Below are 20,197 nucleotides of genomic sequence, written 5' to 3'. Positions count from 1 at the left end.
CCTGTCAGATATCATTGCCAATATTAATCACAAGTTCTCAGTCAATAAAATTGACTGGTGCCCACATTACTGAGCATTTATGACATTCTATTGAATTCTAAATGACTGTCAAAGAAGTCAGTCATATTACATACAAAAATGTTGGTTGCAAGAGTGCAATATAATAAAGACAAGAATGGAAAGGACATCATAATTACCATTACTCTCTGCTAAAGCCCCTAAAGTGAATAGCGCTGCTTCTTTCACTATGCTGTATGCACTTGATTTAGCAAGGTTACTGATCAACATCAAACCACCAATTTCTCTAAAATAATCACTGGCATCACCTGTTTCAAAGAAGAACAAAAATCACAAAATGTAGTTTTGTATCGGTTTGTATGGCAGTACATTGGTAGTACAATAAAACTACAAAAAGTACAATAAAACACAATTAATAATCATTGAAAAAATGTTACTTACTTGTATCATCTCTCGTTCTTTAAATGAAAGCACAGAAAGAAAAATGTTCTCATCGGCATGCAGTCTATCACAACAATACCCAGATGCGGGTCAAGGCTGCCCTGGAGCCTCCACAATTCTAGTATCCAGCATACCAATTAATGGCTGTTTAGTTCTTTCTGATGGTATTAGTTCATCCTGATGGACTGAAGAATAGATATTCTTTCATCTATATGTCAGCTTCCATTCATGTGGTTTATCCTGGCAGGGAAGAGGCTTATTTAAGAATGTAACACCTTGATGCAAAATTGGTCTTACAAATAAGCAACTCTGTCTTCTCTATCAAAGGATCTTCATTAAATTGTTTAAACGCAGAACAAAATGACAAGCTCATCCTTCGCCAGAGGCATAGGGACAGCTTTTAGTAATTGAAATAAGGGAATTTAAGACAATAAGGACATCTGCGATGTACGTAAACTCAGAAAGCCTAATCGCGGAAGACTGTCTTTAATCAAAGAAAATCTGCATTTCCAATGTGTTTCTATCACATTAATGGAAATGGATGAACTTTTTAAGGGATTGGTTTGCAAATATTGGCTTTTAACATTTGAGAACTTATTTATAATTAGGGCTCCCTGTTTTCCGTTTTTACTGATTTTTACAAATAAATAAAGACAGAAAACCATTTATTTTCCTGTCTGTATTTATCTTAAATGTGGAAAGAAATGGAAATTGGATTGTTTTTTGAGTGATTCTAAATACTGTCAATCATGACTACCAGGCCAATAGCTTTGTCGATCGAAAGGTAAGGGGGTTAAAAAAATTAAGTAATTTTAGTAAAGAGCCTTAAACAGCAATAGATATTTTATGTATTTATTGCACAACCTTGATTAAAATGTGTATGTTTTCTTATAAGAGCATATTTTATCAGCTGAGTGTGTTTATATCCCTGAAACCTACCAGTCGTTCAGGCATGAATGCATATTTATCGGTCACATAAATGCAGGTATCTACTCATTCGGATCCATTTTTTCACAAAACCCAGATGAAATATGGATAAATACAGATAAAATTAGCAAAAAATAAATATGGATAAATACAGACAGAAATGTCCAAAAAATAAATACCATAAAACCGGGAGCCCTATTTATAATGTGCAACGATGCCAGATAAACCTTGTTTCTAAGCGCCAAAAAATACAAAATAAAATGACAACAAATCATACAAAAATAATTTAAAACAGCCTTTAAATGGAACATATCTCGGAAGCAAAGAAAGTAAAGTCAAGCACATCACAATCTCTTATTAGGAATCATGCAGGCAAAAAAGGTTTAAGCCCTATTCTGAGGGTGAATTGCCCCTGAATGCATTCAAATTAATTAAACTATTTGATCTTTAAAACCCCCCTAAAAAAGAAAAAAAAAAAGGAAAAGGCTCCTGTTACTGTCAGGGTCAGATATTTTTACAAAAATGCAGATTCTCGTTGTCAGCAGAATAACTAAATGTCCAACATAAGCCTTTTATTTTGGCCACTGGCAGTCTTTTAATGGGGTTTTAACCACCAGTCCCATCCACCCTGTTCCACCATTTAATATTGACTAGGCTGGTGGGCCCTCTTCTATAAAAAATACATTGAAACTGGACTGTCACAGTTCAAGCACGGGTTATCTTACGTTTGCGGATCCCTTGTTTGCAGTGACTGGGTCATTTACTTTGTTTAACCAATGCCGGACAAGTGCACATTGCAGGCTAATTTAATATTGTCACAGAACCCTCCACCCAGAGACACCAGCATTTGGATATTTTTGCATATAGTTCACACATCAGCACAATCATATGATTGCTTCCCATCAAAATTGGTGGAGAACTTTAATAGAAAATCCAATTAGAGCATTTTATTAATAGGTAGGCATGATGGTGAGTGTAGCACCGAGAAACTGACCACACCCTCTGGAGGTGTTTCTCCCCAGCTGCAATTCAGCAGAACACTTTGCATTTTCTCCATTACTTTTACATTTTCTACATGTTTCAGGGTAATAACTTTTATAGGTGCTGCAATGTCACTACAATATGCTCAGTATGAGTAACTTATAAGTTTGCTTCTCCACAATGTCTATAATCCACTTAAATGCCTTCCACTGTTCATCCAACCACTCTGCTGTACCTTAATAAATAAATAAATAAATTCAGAGTTGCAGTTCCAATTTCATCCTTAACACAACCGAAGTATGCTTCTAAATTTAGGAGTCTGTTTAAATTGAACATCTCAGCTTTAAATGAGCAACTTTTGAGCACTAGGCCAGCCTTAAAACAAGTGACTGATGTAGATCAGGATTTGATTCACAATTGGCTCATGGAGACCGAGGAGAAAATTCTACCTGCCACAGTAAAACGTCCTGGGAGGTCCTATCCACTGGCTCCCTGGCTTATTGAAACACTAAGAAATAAGAAAAGGCATTGAAAGATCTTAGAAAGACTCTAGATAAAGTCCTACATGGAGGAGGCTAAATCCTACTACAAAGTAGCACACAAAAAGTATCATGGACTTTGCAAAGCTGATGATCAAGGTTTTATTCTGACAAAATCTCAAGCGCTCAAAATTGCCCTAAAACACTTTTTTAAGTGGTTAAGGAACTTTCAGGCTCCAGTACCTTGCCTCCTATACCTCCTCTGTCTCAGATTCAATGCAAGGAGTTAGCTCTCTTTATTCCTCAAAAAGTAGAAAACATGAATTGCCTATCAGCAAAAGACTGTATGAATGGAAAACCTTCTAGTGACCCTGATGTAGATACTGATACTAGGAATCTCATTCAAGCAGGTGACATTGGTATTTTGACCAATTGCGCTTCTACATCTAAAATAAGGACATGGTCCCTTTTAGATATTGTAACTTAAGACCATACTACAATCATTTAAATCAGGATCCCCACTGGGTCCCCTACCGCTTAGCATACTCAGGTGATTGGAGCCAAGCCTGTTATTAATGGTAATGTATCTTCTCAATTCCTCCCTATGTGAGGGGTTTGTACCTCAGAGGTGGAAGCATGCAACAATTCTCCTACTTCTGAAAAAACAAATCTGGATTTGTCTGATTTGGCAATCTTTCATCCAATTTCTCTGATATCCACTTTCTCCAAAATTCTAGAGAAACATATCAATGTTCAGCTTACCTCGTTTGTGGAGTCTGAAAATGTCCTTCACTCCTAGTAAACAGGCTTCAGAGTTGGACACTACACTGAGTCTGCCCTTTTGGGCGTAACTGAGCATGAGGGTATATGGCTGCACTTATTTTATTAGACCTTAGTGTGACCTTTGACACTGTGTCTCATTCCATCCTGGTGGAAAGATTGTTGTCACTCGGCCTTGAAGGCTCGGCTCTGGCTTGGATTATATATTTTTTTTAAAGATCACTCATTTCAAGTATTTTCTTCCAGCACTAGTTCCAGACCACATGTGCTAACCTCAGGAGTCCCTCAGGGCTCAGTGTTAAACCGCATGCTGTTTAACATTTACGTCCGCCCTTTGGCTGATGTAGTAGAGAGTTGCAGCCTGACTCTCTTCTTTTATGCAGATGATACACAGATCATCTTTACCTTGTCATCTGCACAGACTTATGGACCTTTGTATCTTAACTTGGGCTTGAGTTGTATCTCCTCATGGATTTGTAAAACTTGCTCAAGCTCAATGGTGGTAAAATTGAAGTCATGGTTTTGGGCAACAACTCTTTCCTCTGGGGCCCACAACAGTGGCCTGAATCCCTAGGGACTCTACCTACTCCATCTCAGAAGATTAAAAATCTGGGCTTTCTTCTGGATGATAAGTTATCTATGAAGTCTCAGGTGGCCAAGGTGACGGCTACCTGTTTTGCAGTGCTCAAGTGGCTGAAAAAGAACATCTGAATGATCCCTGTTTCAGCCAGAAAACTGTGATTCATGTCCTTATTTTTTCCAGGTTGTATTATGGGAATGAGCTGTATTTGGGAACCAATAAGGCAACTATCCGCCAGCTGCAAAATTTGTAGAACGCAGCCGCTAGGCTTTTATTCCGGCTGCCAAAATCTGCCTCATCCTCTCATCTCCTTCATAAGTTGCATTGGCTTGCGGTTTCTAAATGTATTAAATTCAAAACACATGTGCAAGGCTAAACTTGCACCAAGCTTTGTTTACTGCACCTAGGTTCCGTTTGGCTCATACTAAAGGGCGCTCCATTGCTTACTTAGGCCCAAAATTACAGAAATCCCTTACAGAAACATTTAGAAACTGCACGTTACCACTTGCTTTCTGCAAGGGCTTGAAGACCTGACTTTATTAGAGCTGATGCTTCCACCTACCATTCCCACCTGTACAGCGCCAGGAAAGCCCCTGGGTGTATCTGTGCACATTATAATTTTTTTTAATTATAATAATATACTATGTCTTTTATCATACTTGTAACAATAATGTTTCTACTGTCTTCAAAAAATGTAGAAATTCTTCTATCTTTTATTTCAGTCATTTGAATGCTGCACTCCACATAATATTGGGATACGATTGGTCAATTCCAACTTCTCTCCCCACTGGAACAGAGCATAATTCCTTTCTTGTAATCTGATTAAAATAATAATAAGATCACTAAGGGCACCCATGTTAGTTAATACTCGCTATAGATTACCGCTGGGGTATCAAGTTCGATACTGCTCGAAGATCAACAAAAGCTAGGTATAGTTTATGTTTGGTCAATAAGACAAGCTTCCAATAAAGGAGGGAGAACTTAACACCTGATATAGGGTACTAGTTTTTGCCCAGAACCCCGCCTGCAGGGGCAACAGGATCTGCTCTTTGTTGATCCCGGGTTGTAACTTATCAAGCAATTGCCTGGAAAAAACATTTTGAAGATTATCTATTAGGCTAATAGGCCAATAGTTAACAGGGCAGCCTGCATCCCCTTTTTAAAGACAGGAATTATTTCTGCCCCTCTGCAGGTGTCAGGAATCCCCCCCACCCCCAGCTACAATAGTATTCGACAAAAGATTCACATAAGATCATAGCTGGGGTTCAAACTTGTATAGATTCCCAGCGATTCGGTCAGGACCTGGTGCCTTTAGGGACGTTAAGCTGTTGACAACAGACAGGGACTCTTCCAAACTAAAGAAGCCCTCTGTACATGTCCTGGAGGCCTGTTTTGCATAAGCATTAATAGGCTCCCCCTGTCCCTCAGAAACGAAATACTAATTAGAACTATGTTTAGCATTTAACATAGAAAAGTGATCCTCCCACTTAACAGGTGAGAAATGATAGCGCCTTGGGCTGTGGTACTCACTTCACCCATGCGTAAATATTGACCAGAAGGTACGGTTATCATTTACTTTGACAGCCTGAAGCAAATCGTACTTTTCCATTTGCGCTTCGCTATGTTAAGTGTTGTCGTATCACTAAGGCGCGCAGCCCCAATTTCCTCCCAATTGACCTCCCTAATTGCTCTTCTCAACAATTGTTTGGCCTGCTCACATTATTGAGAGAACCACTTGGGATATTTCCTAAAAGTTCTCGGTTTACACTGAGACTTCTGAAAGTAGGATGATGGGACTCGAAGATTAAGTAGAGGTCGAAGATATTTAATGGAGGTACAGAGAGCCGTCCTGGCCGGCAGCGTCTGAGGCACAGGCAGCAACTGCCACACGTAGAACATTCGTGGCATGATGCTCGTGTTAACACTCCAGATGACATCACCCCACGGTATATTCTGCCAGCATCACCACCCCTCCTCATTTTAAATAAAACAATTCGAAATGTACGTACTCCCTTAAAGTGGGGAACAATAAGTCGAAGAAATACAGAAAGGAGAAATAGCAGACAAAATGATACATCCTTTAAAAACATAAAGCAATGCCATAACAACAATAAGGAAATATCAAGAGTGCAATCAGACATAATCATGTAAAGTACCCTGGAGCTTTTCCTGTTTATCTTCTCAGCACCACCCACACTGGTAGAAACACTGTTCCCTGGAAAACGCCCCTAGTTGCATCAACCATCTTAGAGCACACACAGGGATCCCCCGCTACACGAGACGTATTACACCAGTTCCCATTGGATAATTTCACAGCATTTATACGTACTTCAACAATCTGTTGAGATTCCAAAAATTTGTAAAGACCTTTTCTAACTGAAACCGGGTATCTACTCTGACCCAGTCCCCAACATTCAGTCTATGTGTCTCACTTCTATCAGCGGATTCACAATTCTTTAAGCAAACTTCAGTAGACTTGTTTGTTGACTCCCAAACACATTTCATATCCAGGGCCGGACTGGCCGTAGCGGGCACCAGGCAATCCACCAGTGGGCCACACGGGTTGTGGCCGGTTTTGGGCCCCTGGAGGCCGTTTCTGTTACAGGGCCGTGTTCAAAATGCAAAATCGACCCTGGCAAAGAGCTCGGCGGTACCCCCAAGTGTGTGGGGGGGGAGGGGGGCGCCTGAGCACTTTGCCAGGGCCGGTTTTGGTTCCCAGTCCGGCCCTGTTCATATCACAGCCTTCATGAAAGGTCTTGACCATCAAAAACAGGTAACCCTGAGTAGAAGCCCTTCTTCCCCTCATAAGTTTAAAAGGACTGCTATTGGTTGTATAACTGGCATTGCATTGCACACACTGCCTAACTAATTAATCAATCTGAGATTCTGTTTTTGGCCACCAAAAATCAGTTCCGACCTTCCTTTTTGTAATAATTGCACCTAAATGACCCAGATGCACAGCTGAAATTATCTTTTGCCGAAAACATTCAGGAGGAACCAGTTTATCACCTCTCACTACTTTTCCACCCTAAACGGATTACTCATGACAGATTTTACAATACGTTTGTAATTCTGGCGAAAGACTCTTCTCCTTAGGCAAACCCTTTCTAATCAAGGACATGAATTTATTGAGGACAACATCCTTACCCACCTCAGCTATCCAATCATTTTCAGCAAAGGACAGACTGCTTTGAGTAATGCAAGCCACAAAACACTCTTCAATTTCGGTTTCCCAATCCTATTCCTCCGTGTCTACAAAAGAAAGTCTAGGCAGACAATCTGCCCTACCGTTTTTTCCACCTGGAATATACTTTACACAAAAGTGTATTCCAGAAGCTCTGCAGACAGTCTTGCCAAGCGAGCAGTGGTGCGTTTCATCTTTCTACCAGACAGAATATCAACAAGCGGATGGTGATCGGTCTTTAGAACACAGGATCTGCCCACAAGTACTGTTTGAATTTTTCAACACTCCAAACACATGCCAGAAGTTCTTTTTCTATGACAGAGTACATTCGTTCTACAGGACGTAGAGTTCTTGAAGCGAACCCCACTGTGTGCTCTTTGCCTTCCTCATACTGTGAAAGTGCTGCCCCAAGACCATATTCACAAGCATCAACAGTAACAACAGTTTGTCTCCCTTCCACAAATGGTTGCAAAGCTGAAACTTTAACAATGTGATCTTTGATGACTTTGAAACCCCTTTCACACTCCTCTGACCACAGAAATACTGCCCCCTTCTTCAACAGTGCCCTGAAACATTCAGTCATCTTTGCAAAATCCTTCATGAGCTTGGCATAAAACTCACACAACCCAAGAAAATACATGAGCTGTTCTCTATTGTGTGGTGCTGGAGCTTCAACAATACCTTTAACTAAACCTTGTCTGGGTTTTATGCCATGCTCTGAAATATTATGGCCTAAATACTCTATCTATTTTACTTTAAAAGTACATTTGTTCTTCTGTAAAGTGACACCTCTTTTTTCTAAAATGCTGAAAACGTCATCAATAGCTAGATCATGTTCTGCTTCTGTTTTTAAAAAAAATAGAATGTCATCTTGAAACACCACAACGTGTGGATTGTCATGAAACATTTCAGTCATAATTCTTTGAAAAACTGAGGCAGTCAAAGCTAATCCAAAAGGTAGACAGCAAAACTGAAAGACACCATCAGGAGTTACAAAAGCCGTGAGATGGCGAGATTGAGGATCTAACTCCACTTGATGATAAGAGGCCTTGAGGTCCAATTTCGTGAACGAACAGGAGGATCCAACTTTGGCAATCAGATCCTCAATGCATGGAAGAGGAAAACTGTCGACCCAGATGGCATTGTTCAAGCTCCTCAAGTCAACACACTTCCTCAAATCTCCAGACATCTTCTTTGCAAGAACAATGGGTGAAAGCCACACAGTTGCGTCAACTTTTTCAATTATACCTTGATCACAAAGACTCTTCAAGTGTTTAGACAAGTCGGTCCTAATAATAAGAGGCCCATTGCGCAATTTATGCTTGACAGGATTAACATTTTCCTTTACCCTGATGGAGTGTTGGCAACCAGTCAACTTGCCTGAATGATCTTGAAACACTTTTTCAACTTATGCTCCCATTTGCTCGCTATATCAGTGCTAGAGAAGGAATTAATATCCTTTTTAGGTTCACATCGCATTGTCTCTTTATCTATGAAAACCGGTTTGTCTAAACCCGGTTTAATAGTTAAACCAAACTCAGTTTGGTGTAACAAACCAAGAACATTGATGCCCTTTCTTGCCACATAGACTTTGCCTTTAATGACTTCTCCCAAAACACTGATGGTTGCCTAGAAATAGCCCAGCAACTAAATGTTGCTACCTTCAAAAGCTATGATAAGTACATCAGGTGGTAACAAACTTCTCTTCTCCCAAAACGTAAAATATTTTTTTTACGACACAATAGTAATGTGTGCACCTGTATCTACTAGAAGCTGAATTTGAACTCCTTCAATTGAAACATCAACATTGGGATCAACAATGAGAGATGTTTTCTGTTTCTCACTATCTCTCAACACTACAATGTATTCTTGGGTGGTAACATCATCATCATCACGACTTTCAGAATCGTTCAAAACACACCAGACGCACTTTCTTTTAGCTCCCCTACAGACTCACGCAAAGTAGCCCATTTTTTCACAATGCCCACATTGTTGATTAACAGCTGGACAATTCTTAAAGGATGAAACATGCAAAGGTGAACCACATCTAAAACAACACATTTTCTGACTGTAAGCTCTGTTTTGTACAAAGTTTCTTCCACCTCTAAACACATTTTGCTTCCTGGCATCATCACTCTTGTTAACCATCAGTTTCTAATTGTTTTGCATCCTCTATGGAAATTTCGATGCTTTTTGTAATATCCACTGCTTTGTCTAAAGAGGGGTCCTTACAAGTTAGCAACCTTTCCTGAATTCTTTTACAATGGCATCTTACTACACGCTGACCTCTTATTAGTTGCGATGTAAAGTTCTCAAATTCACACTTGGCTGCCAGATCTTTCAACGCAGTGATGAAAGTATCAATACTTTCTGTGTTTTTTTGCACTCTGGTAAAGAATGTGTACCTGTGTACCACAATGTTTTTAGTTTTGGTAAAATACTTCTCAAGCTGAGCCACCGCCATATCAAATTCATCAGGATCTTCGCCTTCAGGTGGATCATAAGGCAGTAAATGATCAAATACATTTTGGCCTTCAACGCCTAAATGATGGTACATAAGATTTGTTTTTCTTTCATGTCTAAACCTTTGCCCATCAATGGCACCTTAATAAGCTTTGAAAGACCTGAGCCACAATTTCCATTTTAACTGTGGATCTCCTGGTTCTTGCAAGAAAGGAGCGGGAGGTATAACATTCTGCATGACAATAAGGTACCTTAAAAGTAAGAAGATTAATAACAAGGAAAAGAAGAGGAGTGAGCAAAGAATATGGCTTTCATTTTGCTAAAAAACACATTTGCGGATACCTAAGATTAAAAGGGGATTCATGGAAGTTTTTTCAAATCCAGACATGAAATATGCAAACTGTTGATATGTCTCTGCATTTAACTCTTGATTTGCCATGACGCTAGGCTGTGAAACTCATTGACATTTTTTAGCAACAACAGGTTCAGGAGCCTTTGAAAAAATGTTGGAGATGATCTATAAAGCCCCTCCCCCATTAAAGTGCTAATCGGGGGCGGAGCTAGCCGAGCTGGGAAATGGCCGCGCCATAGGCGAGCTCTCCCGATCGAGCCACTATCCTTTTACTATCCTGGGCGTCTGATGATCTGATGCTACCAAAAGACGAAGCAACTCTGCTGTGACGAGCCTGATGTGTAGAGCGGTCGTCTTTAGAGCCGTTTAACATCACGGTGGCGCTGGACACTGCCGGGCCGGGTCTTGAATTAAGAACCCTATGGCGTGCGTGACCACGTAATATCTACGCAAGTCCGGGATTGCAGCGCGCAAAGTGGGCCCAACGGAAGAGTTGCGGAGAGAAATAACACTGAGCGCCCGGAAAACCACAGCTGGGGGTGTCGGCAAGATCACTGCTTGCCCTCTGGCCTGTATCCTGTGCGTGGCTGCGGTGGCACGACGGTCTGGTGCTGGCAGACGTGGCGGCCACTGGAGCGCGCTGCGCTGTCGGCGCTGGCAGCGACAATTCCACCCGACGACGAGACCCGCGAAACACATGCGAGGTGGGAGAGAGACTGAGCGCCCCACACTGCTGACGATCCCCTTCCATCGGGGTGCGCTGGGTGAGGGTATAGGGGACACTGGAGTTAGACGGAGCAGTGTGTGCTGAGGCCCTCAACACCGAGGCCGCGCAGTGTGCTTCCCCTCCATGCCGCCCCACCCCCCACCATCCTCTGGGCTGAGAGTGTGGAAGCCCGACTTCTGAGCAGGGAAGCTAAATTCATTTACGTTGACCACGTCTGCCCGGAGCACTTGACTTTGTGTGTTGCTGAGACTGTGGTTGCTGGCTACCTTACTGCCTGTGGAAATTCTATGCCACTACTGGACGGCGGAGGATCACCTCTGTCCTTAGTGGGCTGGGTGGTGGTGATGCGCATGGATTCCTCGTGGTCACAACTACTATCCTGCGCACATAGGCGAGTGTCCATGCCATATTTGTGACCGCCGGGCCCGCCTGCGTCAGTGCCGGGCCATAGCGGAGGTTGCCAGACGGTGCGAAAGGCACGGTACCACTGCTCCCTTCTGGCGATAAACATGGGCAAGACAGAAAAAACCCAGTCCAAGCTGCAATTCAAACAGCAGCGGAAAGCACCGGAAATGTCAACTGATCACCCTAATCAGGGCCAGTCGAACACAGCTGCAACTGTATCGCCGCCACCGGCGGATGTGCAAGGAATGTTCATAACAATACAGTCCACTCTAGCCAACATAGATGGAAAAATAGACGCACTTACATACCGCCTAGCCCGCATGTCTGAAAGGCTAGACAAACACACAGAGCGCATCGATATGGCAGAGCGCAGAATCTCTGACGCCGAAGATGCAGCGCAACAACTCGAGCTGAAACACAAAAAAGCGGACAAGGCCCTGCAAAACCTTGTGGCTAAAACGGAGATTTGGAGGCAAGGTCGCGACGTTGCAACCTGCGCATCATGGGAGTTGCAGAGACAACGCAGACAGGAAATATGGAAAAGTATGTTGAGAATCTGCTTCTCGCAACTCTCGGTAAAGACACCTTCTCCTCAGTCTTCATTGTGGAACGGGCGCACCGCTCTCTGGCTCCATCGCCAGCGTCTGGGGCAAGACCCCGCCCCATAATTGCAAAAATTCTAAATTACAGGGATAGAGATGCAGCCCCCGAAAGGCCCGGGAGGTGGGAACAATTAATCATGAAGGTATGACCATTTCTCTCTATCCGGACTTTACGAACCAAGTTCAGGAGGCCAGGAAACGATACATGGATGTGAAAAAGAAATTGAAAGACAATAACATTTCCTACGCCATGCTCTACCCTGCCCCCCTCAAAATCATGATTGATGGGAAAAGCACAATCTGTAATACTCCGCAGGAAGTACTGAAATTCCTCCAACTAAATCATCCACATGTCCTCAGGCGGAAATCCCCACGTGGACAGCACGCTGAGATGGATCCCCCATCTGATACTGAATAAGTGGTCTCCTTCATGTGTGTGTCTGCTTATAGCGGTTGCTCCACATTGCGCTTCGGTTTTTTGTTTGCACCGTTCACCATATCCTTCATTATGGAATTCAACACTTGTTAGTATGGAAATGTAACATAACATGCATATGATGTCGCTGTAATGTATATCTCATTATCCAAAGCTATGCATCGGACCTAGCTAGACGCCTTTATCGTTAACATTCACGGGTTCCGTGAGTAAGGCTTGATCCCCCAGCGATACCCTTGCTGGGGTTGTTAGCAGGCCACTGCTGTCCCCCCTGTGTGAACCACACTGTTTATTCCTTCTGGCGACATCCCCGGTACCGAGGGGGTTGTCGAGTTATGGGTTGTCCTATTTTTAATTCTTTCTGTTGTTTTTGGGTTCCAGGATCTGGGTTTGCGTTTTGTCATGATTGGGATGGCGAAGTGGGTGGGGGGTGGGAGGTTTTTTTTTGTCCTGTTGTTGCTGGGCACTGAACTTTTATGGTTAAAGATCCGTGTATACACGCAGATGTCCGAACTGTACAGAGTATGTCTATATCACGTTACGGTATAACAATGGCTGTTGCTAAACCTCTGAAATTTCTCACCTGGAACGTCCGAGGTTTGAATAGCCCCAAAAAAATAAGGCAGGTCTTTGCATATCTAGACAGACATTCAATTGACGTAGCACTTCTACAAGAGACACACTTGCTCCCCGGTAAGGCGCTTAAACTAGGTTACAAATGGTCAGCTCACTCGATATCAGCCACCTACTCGTCCTATGCCCGTGGCGTCTCGACCATTATACGCAGGTGTACACAATTTACTCTAGATCAAACTCACATTGACCCACAAGGCAGATATGTTATTGTGTCGGGTACGCTCAGGGGCACTAGGGTAGTCATTGTGAATGTGTACGGGCCAAATGTAGATGATCCGGATTTTTTTGTAACCCTTTTTACCAAAATACGTAGCCTGCCACCATTGGACTTAATATGGGGGGTGACCTGAATGTAGCTCTTGACGCACCATTAGATAGATCGCCCGATACGACAGAACACCACAAACGTGCACTTTCGGTTATACTCAACGGTATGACGGAGTTCCGACTTCATGACTTATGGCGTGAAAGACATCTTACTGAACGTGAGAGCACACACTACTCCATGGTACATAACAGCTGGGCTAGGCTAGATTATTGGCTGTTAACAGACCACGCATCCACTTGGGCTGTGGACATTACACACCTCCCCCAAACACTGTCGGACCACAAACCAGTCACCTTATCACTGAACATCCATACATACACACCCCCTCCATTTGTCTGGGGCTTCAATGCCACGGCTCTATTGGACCCACTGTACAAGAAAGCAATACACACTGCAATAGAAGACTTCTTTGCGAATAACACCCACTCTGTAGAAAGAGCAGGTACGCTCTGGGAAGCGTTCAAGGCAACTTTAAGAGGTAACTGTATAGGTACGACTGCCGGCATCTTAAAAGACATTAGAACCCACTTGAAGAATTGTGAGGATGGTATACATTTATTGGAAACTGAATATGAGGCCACGCATAGCGCTGTCACATTAGGCAATCTGCGTGCTGAGGTGACCCGGTATAATGACCTAGCAGATGATGAAATGAAGTACACATCCCAACGTCATGCAGCGCGTAGACTGGGTGAGGGGGGCAGACCGGGCCGTATACTGGCACAGAAGATACGCACAGAACATAAACAACACACTGTTACGCAGATAGAGGATGATACAGGGCAGATGCACTAGTACACTCAGGGATACTAAATACATTCATGAAAACATACAGTGACTTCTATACCAAGCACCACGGGGCCACCGAGCCTGAGACCCTGCAGTATGTAGAAGATATAGCATTGGTATGGCTGTCAGATTCCCATTGAGAATACCTAGCTCAGCCAATAACGGAGGAGGAAACCAAACTAGCCATACAAGCACTACCGAACGGTAAATCACCAGGCCCGGATGGGTTCACGGGTGAATTCTATAAAACGTTTTCAGACCTGGTGACACAGCATCTCCTTGCCATGTATGATGAGGCCTATAACAATAAGCTCCTTCCCCAGACACTATGTGAGGCGCTTATTGTGGCGTTGCTGAAACCAGACAAATGTCCCACGAAGGCGGACTTCTACCGGCCATTATCATTAATCAATACAGACGTCAAGATATTAGCGAAGATTATTGCCACGAGACTGCAGCCGCTCATGCCCACAATCATACTCCGGGTTTTATCCCTTATAGATCCACCACACATAACTTACGCACGATGTTTTCCCTACTGCACCAGCTGAATCCAGACTTACGGGCGGTGGCGGTCCTCCTGGATGCCGCCAAAGCCTTCGACTCCGTTGAATGGGGCTATATGTTCACGATATTGCGACGAATTGGGTTCCCCCAAGACTCATAACCTGGATCTCCCTCCTATACACCAAGCCTACAGCGCGCATTAAAGTCAATCGATATATTTCGGATAGCATACATATACAACGCGGCACTAGGAAAGGCTACCCGTTATCCCTTCTCTTATTCTCCATAGCGTTAGAACCCCTCGCATGCAAAATACGTCAACACTACGCACATACGGCCCTAAGATTTCAGTTATGACCTATCGGCATATCACTATATGCCGATGATATGGTCCTATTTCTTCGAAACCCCGAAGACAACTTGTCGCCACTACTCCGTGAATACGTGAAATTCGGGCAGCAATCAGGACTGCAGATAAACTGGAGTAAATCCGCAGTAATGCCCCTAACTGAGAATACAAAAGCCCCATAAATGGACTTTCCTCTGGTTTGGCAAGAAGAGCCTATTAAGTACTTGGGGATATGGGTGCATAGAGATACTGAACTGGTACTTCGACAGAATTATGGAACCGTGATCGACCACTTAGAAACGCAAATAGCTAGATGGATCACACTCCCTCTCATTAGCAGACCGCATCGCCCTAATAAAAATGGTATTATTACCAAAATTACTATACCTCTTTATTAACATACCGATAACACCTCCATCTGCGATCTTTGCCAGGATCCGAACAAATCTTATCAATCTAATATGGGCCGGTAAGCAAGCCTGAGTAAGCCTCCAAACGCTTTCATTGCCTTACAGCATGGGCGGCTTCACTGTACCGGATATGAATTTATACTACCTATGTGCTCAGGCACACTTTGCATATTACTGGTACCATCCGGTTAAATATTTACCTCACCTAGCATTTGAAGATGGTGATGCCCATCCCATACCGTTAACAAGTATACTTACACACAATCGTCTACATTTGCGACTACAGGAGATAAACACGATACGAACCACCTCTCAGGCCTGGCACCGTATCAGTCAACTGTCTAACAAAACGCCGATATATGCCCCCAACTTCCCACTAACTGATCACCCTAAGTCATCAGTTATCAGTGACACAAGAAAGCAACAGCATGAAACTACTAGCACAAATTGGCATCACTCAGATGGGGGATTTGTACCTTAATGGCATTTTCATAACACCTGATGACCTATCGTATGTAAGTAACCAATCGCTGCTCTTTCGGTTCCTGTATCACAAGCTCAGAGTTGTCATCCGGGTGTTATACCCCTCCTTCCCTGCTGAGCCGCCTACCCTGCAATCACTACAAACATTAATTACCACCACTACTCACCTGAATATAATCTCACGCCTGTACCGACTGGTGCAAACAGAAATAAGTGCTGCCACGCAGAAAGCTCGTGCCAAATGGAGTACACTATTGGATAACCCTCTCACAGACGAAGATTGGACAAACTGCTGTACACGGACTACGTTGCTCACCCCTAATGGCAACCTTCGCCTAATTCATTATAAATATGTGCACCAAATATACCATACCCCAGTCCGATTATATAATATGGATTGCGGGACAATAATTGCTGTAAAAGATGTGGGGCGGGTGAAGCTGATTTTGCGCATCTGGCATGGAATTGCGAGAGGGTGAGGAAATATTGGGAGGATGTGATTGGTCACTTGGGTTTGATGGCACTATGTACATTGCCTTGCACACCACGACCCTGTTTGCTGGGTCTGGATGTACCACTGCGATCTGTGAAGAAGAAACTAGTGGTAATAATGCTATTGCTAGCCAAGAGGAGAGTGGCAATGCACTGGGAGAGTAAAAGGGTCCCCACGGTGTACAACTGGATATTAGATGCGATATACTGTAGAGACACATTTTTAATGTATGCGGAAGAATTACCTACTGCTTCCAAACCATCAGATATTTGGGAGCCCCTTACTGGTTATCTACGTGAACACCCTGATTTGCTTAGGACGGACCACTGAGTTGATGTATCCTTTCTTTTCTGCTGTATTACCTGCTTGACATGCTGTGATTTTGTGATGTGATTGCTTAATTTTGTGATAAGGGTACTGTGTGGTATGGATCTTCTTACTCTGATACGATTGTAATATGATGTGACCGCTGTTATGTCTTTCTTGATAAAATCAATTAACAAATTTTTTTTAAAAAGTGCTAATCAAAGGGTTATGCTTGCTATCAGAACGCTATACGAACTTCATATACCTGAGCTGTGACCAAAGCTTAACGTCAATAAGAATATAATCAATTACGCTGCTCTGTCAGCCTTTCTTAAATGTAGTTGCCATATTTGGATCAGAGTGGGTCCTCCGGTTACATGCTCTCAAACTCTGACCCACTGCTATGGAATCAACTTGCAAGGTAGTATTAATAAAAAGTGCTGTGGGTTGCCCAATAAACTAAAAATTCCCCAGTACTCATCCTCTTCCTCTGTTACAAGGCTAATGGATGGCGAGGGCTCAAAAGATGTATTAAAATCGCCTGTTACTATAACTTTTTTTTTCTGATTGTGTAATTCAATCAGGCCATTTAACATAGTTAAAACAGGTGAATCATTATTGGCAGGCATTGTTCGTGCATAAGCATTCAATGTTATCAAATGCATACCCCTTGGTAACCTAAGATGCATACCCAGTAGGTCCAAAGAGTCTACAATTTAGGGCTTATGTAAGCAAGCAAATCATTATTTACCAAAATCATCACCCCACCCATAGCCTGCTCAGATTTCACAGGAGGAGTTGCTTTCGCAATGTAGGTGGCGAACCCTTTTAAGAAAACCTTACTTTCAGCCCAGGTTTCCTGGAAGAGACGGATGCCATGAAGGATAGGCAATCATGGTCCTCCAACTTAGCTTTAATCCCTGCCCAGATTCCCAGATATCATTGAAAGACCATTCTTGTGCACAGTTATCAGCAGAGTATGGGAATGTATATGTGTTCGTCACAGGAGCGATTAAGAAGCCTAGGTGTTAGCAAATTTGTGTTTGCCAGGTTAGCCACTCATACAGGTACAAAAATGGCAATGGAGCCATCACAGATGTAGCTGATAAAGGTGGTAGTTCCAGATCTTCCCTGCTATGTTGTTCTCGACCCAGTCAGTCTATCAGGTTGAGATTAGAGGCCTCATCATTGCCTCTGTAAATTTGAGAATTCAAGTTTGACTCACTATGAGCATTAGCAGAATTATGCTGCAAATTTGGGTTGGAGTAAGTAGATATTTGTTAAGATGGAGGGGATAGCTTGATTTTAACTCCAAGAGTGTTAACGGCTGCTGTTTGACAGGTACGGAGTTCAAAATTAATTAGTTCCTCAGCCAGAGTTTTATCAGAATGTTTCACCATGATATAGTCTTAGGAAGTTGATGGATCCCCAATATTTCTCTCTGCATACTAAATGTCCCACCTGACAATGTATAGGCAACCCCTTTTGTGCCTAAGCCAGTGTATGATCTTATTAACAAATCAGTATCCTCAAGGCCTCACATTCTAGCTTCGGAATCAAAGTCAAAAATAAAATACAATCCTTCTTTGACTAGATGATACATTGTGCTGTCGGTGCTGAGCCTGATGACCGATTAATTAATTAAAAAACCCTAGGTGCAGGAGAGCATGGATTTGATAGTCCTTTCATAGCATGTAATTGAGTTGGTACGGGTCTCAAGGGTTTAGAGCGCCCAACTGTACTCGCGTTGGCAGGGACGCAAGTAGAGCTCTCTCTAGGCAAACTTGGTGATCTGCCATACATCCCCAAATCAAAATCTGGCGCAGATATAACATCCCCTCTGTTAATCACAGTACCAAGAGGGCAAATCGGGCCCTTGTGGTTGGAAATTAGAGGGCATGGGGTTACTAAGGCTGCGCGTTCCTTGCTGCTGTGTCTAGCCTCAGCAAGATTTGCCTGCTGCAATGAACCCATTCTAGAGTGACATTTACAGCAACAGTCTTTCCCCTGTACGTTCTACTCTATTAGTCGGTTAGTAAGGCCCGTTAGTATCTCTTTAGGATCATATAGTTTGTGATGGATCATAGAGAGTTCCTCATTGAGCATAGTCCCCAGTGGTATAGTGTCAATGGATGTACTCTGGTCAATACATCCACCCCCATCAAGGCCAGCTGTTTCTAGGTCCGGGGTTTGATTAATAACAGCAGTAGATCGATTAAGTGGCACTTCATCTACTAATGCAGAGTATCTGTTTGAGAAAGAAATGTCGGGAAGTATAATTACACTTGGGGGGACAATGGTGGTATGCATTCTAGCGGCTGTGTCTCACTCACAGCCAAAGAGCTTTTAATCGTGGTGAGCTTGTCGGCTCCAGGCATAGTTTTCCGGGCACTCCTCCTAAATAAAGCAGACACTCTGGGTCTGGACTCTGCACTTTTAGATGAAGCTGTATATAGTATAGTCTCAACCTCTTTGATAAGATGATCAATATCATCCAGGGTGCAGTTATTTCCAGTTCTGGGAATGGAGTGGGGGTGTTGGGGGGGGCGGGGGGGAATCCTCATTAACTGGGTGCTTTGGTTTTTTGATGTTGGCCTAAGGCAGCTCAGACCCCTTACGCTTTTCTATTGTCCACCCCTCCAGCACCAAAGGAGACAAACAGGGGGAGACTAGGGGGAGTAATGTGTATATCCAGTAACAGTATTACCCCAAATATTGGCGCAGTCACTTCTTTTTCACTTACCGTTTGTGGCAGTGATGAATAGCGCTATTCCAGATGAACGAAGTGTGGTCTAGTCCAGCCTCTTCTGGGCAAAAACAGGCCCGTCTTGGCCCAGGTGCACTCTGCGCTGCAGGAAAGGAGCATACCTTATGCAGCGCCAGACTGACGCTCCCCGCATCCTCCAGCAGCACTCTCGGGCTTGTAGTGCTGTGTGCCCCCACACAGGCTCCACAAGCAAGGTCCAACGCGTCCTGCGATAACCCCCTTTAGTTGTGAGTCCCCGCACAGATGCCTCTTTTATGGAGTTTCCTGCGATCACTTTGAAGCACTCTCTAGCGCTTATGAAAACTTTGAAGTCTGGGTCACCTTCGGACCCATGCCCAGCTAAAGTACTGTCTTCCATAGCGGAAGTGATTAACCCTGTAGTGAACCCAATTTGGAACACCGCCTTGCGGGAAAGTTCCATGCCACAAGCGTTGAAACATGCTAACATTTTCCCACTGCTTAATAAAACCTACGGCAGACCCCGAGGCTGCCAGTAACCATGGGCCCATATCAATCCTGCCTTTTTTTCTCCAAGGTTTTGAAGATATTTGTTAACGAAGTCACTACAAATTACTTGGAGACCAATTACCTGTTGCACTCTAGTCAGTCAGGTTTCAGAGCTAACTGTAGCACTGAAACTGCTCTGCTAGAAGTTGCAGAGACAATTAAACCTACGTTGGATAGAGGAGGTAATGTGGTCTTGGTATTACTGGACCTCTCCGCAGCTTTTGAGACCGTGCCCCATAATAGACTA

The 20,197-nt window shown here is 43.3% G+C and overlaps 1 protein-coding gene across 8 annotated transcripts in view; it reads right to left on the bottom strand.

The window, feature by feature from the left end:
- The window catches only part of TERB1 (telomere repeat binding bouquet formation protein 1), a 1,077,176-nt gene that overhangs the window by 932,970 nt on the left and 124,009 nt on the right, over positions 1-20,197 (bottom strand). For 7 of the 8 annotated variants that reach the window (XM_078669239.1, XM_078669238.1, XM_078669242.1 and 4 more), the window contains one exon: positions 198-326. The exons of the other annotated variant lie outside the window; for it this stretch is intronic. In XM_078669239.1, the coding sequence (XP_078525365.1) occupies positions 198-326 (129 nt within the window). The remainder of the gene's footprint in view (positions 1-197; positions 327-20,197) is intronic. 8 annotated transcript variants of the gene reach the window in all.

This window comes from Lissotriton helveticus, chromosome 12, assembly GCF_964261635.1.
Source record: "Lissotriton helveticus chromosome 12, aLisHel1.1, whole genome shotgun sequence".
Lineage (NCBI taxonomy): Eukaryota > Metazoa > Chordata > Amphibia > Caudata > Salamandridae > Lissotriton > Lissotriton helveticus.
The sequence above is the reverse complement of the archived record's forward strand: the minus strand, read 5'-3'. Positions and strand labels throughout refer to the sequence as shown.